Source organism: Pteropus alecto, unplaced genomic scaffold (genome assembly GCF_000325575.1).
Source record: "Pteropus alecto unplaced genomic scaffold, ASM32557v1 scaffold195, whole genome shotgun sequence".
Classification (NCBI taxonomy): domain Eukaryota; kingdom Metazoa; phylum Chordata; class Mammalia; order Chiroptera; family Pteropodidae; genus Pteropus; species Pteropus alecto.
Window position 1 is genome coordinate 4,954,741 of NW_006438073.1, and position 7,403 is coordinate 4,962,143.

Below are 7,403 nucleotides of genomic sequence, written 5' to 3' on the forward strand. Positions count from 1 at the left end.
GGGCGGGGCAAGCTTTTCCATGACCTGTGGGGCGCTGTCTACCCAGTACCCAACTGGCGCGCGCGCGCGTGCGTGCGTGTGTGTGCGTGTGTGTGTGTCCGTCCGTCCGTCCGTCCGACAGGGGTGGATCTAAGCTCTGCGACCCGAGGTAACGTGAAGATGCGAGCGCCTGACGCGGGAACCTGGCACAAAGCGTCGCCCAACCTAAGGGTCGGGCCCGCCCCTAAGTGCGCTACTGCGAGTTGGTTGGTCGGCTCTGGTGTCTGCGTGCGCCCAGCGTAAGTGGTGATTGGACCGTCCGTCCGTCCGTCCGTCCGACAGGGGTGGGTCTAAGCTCTGCGACCCGAGGTAACGTGAAGATGCGAGCGCCTGACGCGGGAACCTGGCACAAAGCGTCGCCCAACCTAAGGGTCGGGCCCGCCCCTAAGTGCGCTACTGCGAGTTGGTTGGTCGGCTCTGGTGTCTGCGTGCGCCCAGCGTAAGTGGTGATTGGAGATGCGGGGATAACAGGTTGCCCTCTCGGCCACTCAGTGGCAGGGCGCTTTTTAGTTCCGGGTCGAGGCGCTGACGCCCTATGCGATTGTAAGGTTCTACCATGAATTAATATGGGCGCCGCTGGCGTGCTGCTAGGTCGCTGGTGAGAAAAGGAGGCCGAGGCTTTGCCCGTGATCTCCCTCAGCGATGGCGCTTCGGTCGCGGTGTCGGGAGTTGTTGTCGATTTGCAGGAACCCCGGTAATCTTCCCACTAATCTATAGATTAACCCTCGCGGCCTGCACAATCATGCATGTTCAAGTTTTTATATTCAGCTTACTCCATCGAAGAGTAAACGAACTACCAGCATTGACATGACAGTCGTAGAAAATTAAGGATTGAGACCTGTGATAACCGGACCCTGTGACCAAACATACCTTTTGTCCCCCTTCCAGATTGCGAAGATTGGGGGAGTGGATAGGGATAGTCCTGTTCTGTCCATATTTGTCATTTTTAAAGATCCGTCTGGTTGTTTCCATTCTTAGGGTGTGGGGTCGCAGTGTTCTCAACCAGTTCCAAGCCAGAGGTGAAACCCGAAGTGGACCCTCTGGAAAACGAAGCAATTGCCCCAGAGTTCATCAACCGGAACCCCCGGAACCTGGAGCTCTTAGCTCTAGCCAGGAAAGAGCGGGGTTGGGGGACAGTGTGGCCCTCCCGTGAGTTCTGGCACAGGTAATTAAGTTTTTGACTAACAACAGAGCAGTGCACGGTGCCCTCCAAATTTTCATCAATTCATCAACGAGCATGCTAGATACTGTTGGGGACTTTACTCTCAGGAAGCTAAAGTGCGAGGGGGTTAAGGAAAGGAGGAGGTCGGAAACAAACACTGTAAGTAGGTGTCACCGAGAAAATTTAAAGAAGATGATGGTTGAATGAGGGACTGGGTGCCACTCTGAGGCCCTTCTAAAAGACAGTAAAAAGCCAAACAGCCGGCCAAGAAGAGCACTGCCAGCAGAGGAAACAAGGTGGATATGAGTTTGGTGCCTTTGAGAAACTAAAAGGCCTGGATCTCAGCAGGCAAAGCATGAATGGTATAAGATGAAAATGGAGAAGTCGGTAGAATATGGATTATTAACTTTGTAAATCAAAGTAAGCGCTTTAGGCTTTATTTTCACTGCAGTGAGAAACCATGAAACGATTTAAAGTTTGAGCTTGAATTAGAGATAATTTTGGTTTGTTTAGGGAGAACACATTTTTAAGGAGCAAGGGTAGAAGCTGAAAACCCGTTAGGAGTCTATTATGAAGATGGTTATTTATTGAACATCTTGTTTTCCAGGAACTGTGCTAGTTGCTTTACATGCATTTAATCCTTAAAACTATTTTATTAAGCAGGTACGATCATTTCCCCCATTTTACAGGAGCAGGGGAATTGAGGCTTAGGGAGACAACTTTAGTAAGCTCCAGAGGTAAAATTCAAACATGTTTCGTCTGACCTCAGACCCAGGGCACTAATTATTACCACTGTGCAGCAGCTTATCTACTTGGTAAGGATTTGTCAAAAATAGAATATTTTTTAAAAATTGTATAAAGTTATAAGAGCAAGTTAGAAATCATCACTGTGTCATATTCATTGCTGCAATGAATTCTTTTGTCCATTTTGTCATTCGATAAACATTAGGCCTATGTCACCTCAGAGGCATTGTGCTAGATGCAGGAAATGCAAAGATAAAGTAGCTGTCATCCCTATCAGCAAAAGTCTTAACAGTTTCGTAGGGAGAGATTGGGATAGGGATAATGAAGTGTTACAGTTGCTATGATGCATTTTTACTTAAGTGTGTACAGGAAGGAGTCAAAGGGAATAAGCAGTTCCATTTTGAAATAATCTGGATCTTAAGTCTAAAATTCTTTTGAACCACCCAGCCAATTACTGTCGATATTTGGATCATTTAAGTAATTAAAGTTTATTTTCCCATTTTTTTGCCCCATCTACCCTATTGGCAGTATTAACAACATAGAATTTTGGCATATAATAGTAGGAAGTGACCTTAGAGATGAGTCCTATCCCTTTGTTGAACAAATGGTTTAAGACAAGGAACAGCAGACTATGGCCCATGGGCCAAAGCTGGCTTACTAGCTAAACATTTTTATGATTTTTTTAAATGTTGAAAAAAATCCAAATAATATTTTGTGACTTGTGAAAATTATATCAAATTCAAATTTCATTATTCACAAAGAAAGTTTTGTGGGAACATAGCCAGCACTTATTCTCACCTGGCTGTTCTAGTACTACTATAATTAAATTAAGCAGTTGTGATAGAGACCATATGGCCTACAAAGCCGAAAATATTTACTATCTGACCCTTTATAGAAAAAGTTTGTTGACCCCTCAAAATCAGGCTACCCCCAAACCAGGAGTAGAACCCATGTTTCTAAATCTAGTGTATTTTTCACACTGAGAATCTTAGTGTAGTCTGTAATTTCAGTGGTTTTTTTTTTTTTAACATAAGCCTGATTTTTAAATGTATAATATGTACATGTGTTATAAAATCCAAAATAGTTTTTTGTATATCCTAGAGATAGTCTATGCATGTAAGTATAAACTTGTAGTTTTTAAATTATAAATCTTAGCACACCATATACACTGCACCTCTCCCCTAAAACATACACATACACACACAAATACATCTTGGAAATCCTTTGCATTGGGTCAGGTCAAAACATTGGCTCTTCAGGCAGACTCCTGAACTTAAATTCCATTCCATTATTTACCATTAGTTGTAATATTGCTAAAGATAGTTAACATTACTATGTCCATTTCTGCAGGCTGAAAAAAAAAAAAGGAAATAATAATGGGGTTATTTTGAGACATGAACTGTACCTGTAAACAATTATAATAGTTCCTGGTACAGTAAGTGCTCAATAAACGTTAGCATCATCATCGTAAAGTGCCGCTTCATTCTTTTTAGTAACTGTATAGAATACCGTTGCATGGATGTTTTAGGTAGCTGGCACCCTATTGATGATTATTTTCTATGATTTCAAATATTGTTGCAATGACTTGTTTTGTCCATGCAGTTTAGCAATGATATTGGTCATTTTTATGGGCTTAAAAGTCATTTATATTTTCCTTTTCTGCAAATGGTCTTTTATATTCTTTGCTATTAAGGTATTGGTCATTTTCTTACTGATTTATGGGGAGCTTTTGACATGAAAATAACCGCTTTGAACAATACATGAGTTTAAAATATTTTTTTGTTTCATTGCTTGCATTTTGACTTCTTTTTACTGTTTTTGTTTTCCATCAATGTGGAAAAGTTTGTCAATCTTTTTCAAAAGCCATATGACATGGTTTCATGTCATTTAAACAGGCTTACCTTAGAGATTATAAAAAATTCCTCCCATGTCTTTTAGTACTCTTATGATTTCTGTTTTTACATTTAAGTCTTCGATCCATCTTACATTTGTTTTGGTGTTAGCGAGTAAATTAAAAGTATAGAGTAAGCATATATTTACCTAGTGTAGGGTCAGCAACTTAGCTCTGCCTCCTCAAATCCTTTTTTGAAGTAGGTGCTGTATAAATAAATCTCAGCTCTCAGAAATACCAAATTTCTCTTGGATATTTGAGGTTAACTGAGAGTGTTTAGTTTATTTTTGAGGACTCCCTCATAAAGGCAGAGGAAAAACACCTTTCCCCGGTAAAATCCAAGTTAAGTATGTTGAAGTAAATGAACAAAATATTTAGGCATATTTATTCACCTAAGGGCACTTGCCTTTAGGATTCTTTAATGATTTTATTCTCTTCTCACCTCATTTAGGTTGCGAGTTGTAAGGACTCAGCATCATATAGAAGCAGTCGTTGAGCATCGAAATGGACAGGTTGTGGTTTCGGCATCCACTCGTGAATGGGCTATTAAAAAGTACCTGTATAGTACCAGAAACGTGGTGGCTTGTGAGAGTATAGGACGGGTGCTGGCAGGACGATGCTTAGAAGCAGGAATCAACTTCATGGTCTACCAACCAACTCCGTGGGAGGCAGCCTCAGACTCGGTATATTTGTTTTCATGTACTTTAACAAGTTTCGCGTTAATTCTTGATATTACATACTTACATCATAATAATAGTTCCATTTATTAAGGTTTTTTCACCTGTCAGATTGAGGTAAGTATCCTGGGGTGCATTACCTAATTTCATCCTCAGAGCAGCCAAGGGTCAGGAATAGTGTTCCCTGTTCTGTATGTAAGTACCTGGAGGCCACTTGTCCAGAGTCAGTTTGGGAGAGGTGTCAAACCCACGGTGACTGATTCCACAATGGCGACCACTCCACTTTCCTATTATGTGTTGACATCTTCTCTGTATAGTGCTTTAAAATGCCACTATTAATCCTTGCCGTGTCTATATTCTGTACTTTCTTATCTATGTCATTACTAGGATTACTTTCTGGAAAACCGGTGTAGGCTGGGAAGTTAGCAAAAAGCAAATCATTTATTTCTTTCTCTTGTTAAGTGAACTCTTTATTGTCATCTTGTGGTGCTGACTTAACCTCATTTTTTTCTGATCTTTCAAACTAGATGCAACGACTACGGAATGCCATGACAGAAGGCGGTGTGGTGCTTCAGGAGCCTCGGAGAATCTATGAATGAAATAGCAGCATTCTTTGGAGCGTGTGAATATAAAGCTGCCAGCTGTTACATCAGAAGAGAGCGCGTGGAAGAACAGACCGCCTGGAAGTTTCATGCAATAATCTAGCTGCGATGTTGTTAATAGTTAAAACCACCCCACCTCCCCTCGTGCATGTGTTTGTGGGTTTTTTTTTTTTAATCAAGGACTACATTCTTTCCCTCTCGGATTTGAGAGGAGTATCTGAGAAAAGCTGTCACAAGTTGTAATTAACTTTTAAAGGACAAATGTTTTAAGTTAAAGAATAAAGGCATTTTACAAACTCTTAATTTCTGGTTATACTAAATCTCTTCACCTTTGAGCTCACTGTGGCAAGAGTACACATAGGTTTATGCAAAGCACGTGTTATGTCTAGCTTATAGTGATCTCAGTAATGGTAAGTGTTGCTGCTCTGGGTGAGGAGGTGTTTTTTAAAAAATAAGAAATTTCAACTTACTATAAACAGTCTTAGTAATATGTCGGTAAAAGGGACAAATTCTGACCTCATTTGGAGGTCTGGATCCTAACAGGCAGAACCAGATTTGAAAAAGGAATGCGAGGAGGAACAAAAGAGGTTTAAAGGGACAGGATTAGTGTATGCCAAATTGCTATGAAGTGAAAATTTGTTAGGAGTTGAAGCTTGAAGTGCATTCTAAATTAAAACTGAAGTTGGGGTAAATGGGAATCATTTCAGTTATCTTAAAACAGTTGATTAAATCAAAGTAAGGTATTAACTGTTTCTGCCTATTTAAGACATGAAGAGGAAGAACCTGTAAACAGTTAAGGTGGCTTCTAGAGCATTTTACCTCCAAGTATTAAATGTGTGCCCAATTATATATTTATATAGGAGCAAAATAACTTTACTCTCAATCTGAGTATTCAATGTTTACTCTCAATCTGAGTATTCACGTATGCACCAACATTTTTAAAATGTATGAGTGATTCAGAATGCAATAGGCCCCTTTGATCAATAAATACCCGAGTGGAGACACAAAGTAGTTGTAATATTTTCTTCCCTCTTAAAGATTGGAGCATCTCACTTTGAAGACCACGGTTCTAATCTAGAAGGCTGTTGAAACAAGTCTAGAATTCAAAGGGGGAATTAGATGATGGACTGGACTAGTGAGTTTGGAAATTCAATGGCGAAACCAGGATCACCTACCTGTAAGATGCTGTAGGCAGGGATTTTTTTCCTGCAAGGAATACTATTCTAGATGGTCTCTGCACCAAGGATTCCTTCAGGTGCGATCTTTGACGCTTTGCTACAAGGTATTAAGGACAGCTATGATGCCCAATAAAGTGAGGAAAAGATGGAGTGTGGGGGAGGGAATAGGGACCAACCTATACCGGTGAGGACGGTGAACTTGGGGAGAAGTGCTGATTTAGGAAACACACGAAGTGGCCCCTCTGCCCCTCCCCCGTCGTACCTGCAGTAGCTACTTAACTGCAATTGCTTCAGGTGCTGTCGATGGTCTGGTTTCACCCTTTTCCGGGCCTTACTCTCCCCTTAACATTCTAGGTCTATGTAAACGACACGCTCACCTTGGACTGCAAAGAAATTGCTGCGGAGCAAGGTAAAACGGGCTTTGATCTTAAAGGCGGAGTCTAACCAACCCTTCGCCCTAGTGGGCAAGGTGTAAAAGCAAACACCTGTTGGGCAGGTGGTGCGTGGCCAGCAGCTCAGGCCCAATCTGGGGGCTCCCGGAACTGGTGGCGGCGCGGGGGCGGCCGGTTTTACTGCGCGAGCCCTTTAAGGCCAGCGGCGCGGCGGAAGCGCGTGGCTGCGCATGGCCGCACTGGGCGCCCTCGGACGAGCTGCGTGGCCATGGACGTGGGCGCCGACGAGTTCGAGCAGAGCCTCCCTCTGCTGCAGGAGCTCGTCCTGGGCGCGGACTTCGTGGGTAAGGCTCCGGGATTCCGGGCCTTGTCGCAGGAGGAGACCCCTGTCCCTGCGAGCCTGCGGTGGGTGTGGCACGGGTGGGACAGGGCAGAGAGGTGAGGCCCAGCCAGGACAGTCACCAGGCCGCGGGACGCTCAAAGCGGGCCCTCCTGGAGGACCGGGAGATCCCTTCTCGGCCTGGGCAGTGGGACATTTAAGCAGCATTTATCCCCTTGGCCCTGCTGTGAGCAGGTGGAGCTGAGCCTGCAGACAGGGGTGGCCAGGCTTGTCCTTGCTTTGGCTCCCTCCGTTTTCCCTTCTTGACTTCACCTGGCCTCTTGAGCACCAAGAAGCTGAGCAGAGTACGTTTGCCACCTGCAGCATTTCCAGCAGGAA

General features: G+C 43.4%; 2 protein-coding genes across 3 annotated transcripts in view; both read left to right on the forward strand.

Annotated features, from left to right (window-relative positions):
- The first annotated feature begins 560 nt into the window (after nt 1–560).
- Nucleotides 561–5,418, forward strand: MRPL18 (mitochondrial ribosomal protein L18). Of its 2 annotated transcripts, none has more exons than XM_015591898.2 (4): nt 561–733; nt 1,018–1,204; nt 4,288–4,370; nt 5,041–5,108. In XM_015591898.2, the coding sequence occupies exons 1-4, from the start codon at nt 682–684 to the stop codon at nt 5,106–5,108; spliced, it is 390 nt and encodes a 129-aa protein (XP_015447384.1). In that variant the 5' UTR covers nt 561–681. The 2 variants fall into 2 exon arrangements, with proteins under 2 accessions (XP_015447384.1, XP_006915099.1); XM_006915037.3 differs by having other exon boundaries at nt 567–733; nt 4,288–4,519; nt 5,041–5,418.
- Nucleotides 5,419–6,953: 1,535 nt separating this feature from the next.
- The window catches only part of PNLDC1 (PARN like, ribonuclease domain containing 1), a 15,155-nt gene continuing 14,705 nt past the window's right edge, over nt 6,954–7,403 (forward strand). Inside the window, exon 1 of the mRNA XM_006915068.3 lies at nt 6,954–7,029. Coding sequence (XP_006915130.1) covers nt 6,954–7,029 — 76 coding nt within the window. The remainder of the gene's footprint in view (nt 7,030–7,403) is intronic.

Bases quoted from the DNA above. Each gene is read 5' to 3' on its own strand.
- MRPL18 (XM_006915037.3), top strand. From the start codon at position 682: ATGGCGCTTCGGTCGCGGTGTCGGGAGTTGTTGTCGATTTGCAGGAAC. The intron at 734-1,017 runs GTAATCTTCCCA...TTCCATTCTTAG, and splicing joins GTCGATTTGCAGGAACCCCG to GGTGTGGGGTCGCAGTGTTC. The intron at 1,205-4,287 runs GTAATTAAGTTT...CACCTCATTTAG, and splicing joins TCCCGTGAGTTCTGGCACAG to GTTGCGAGTTGTAAGGACTC.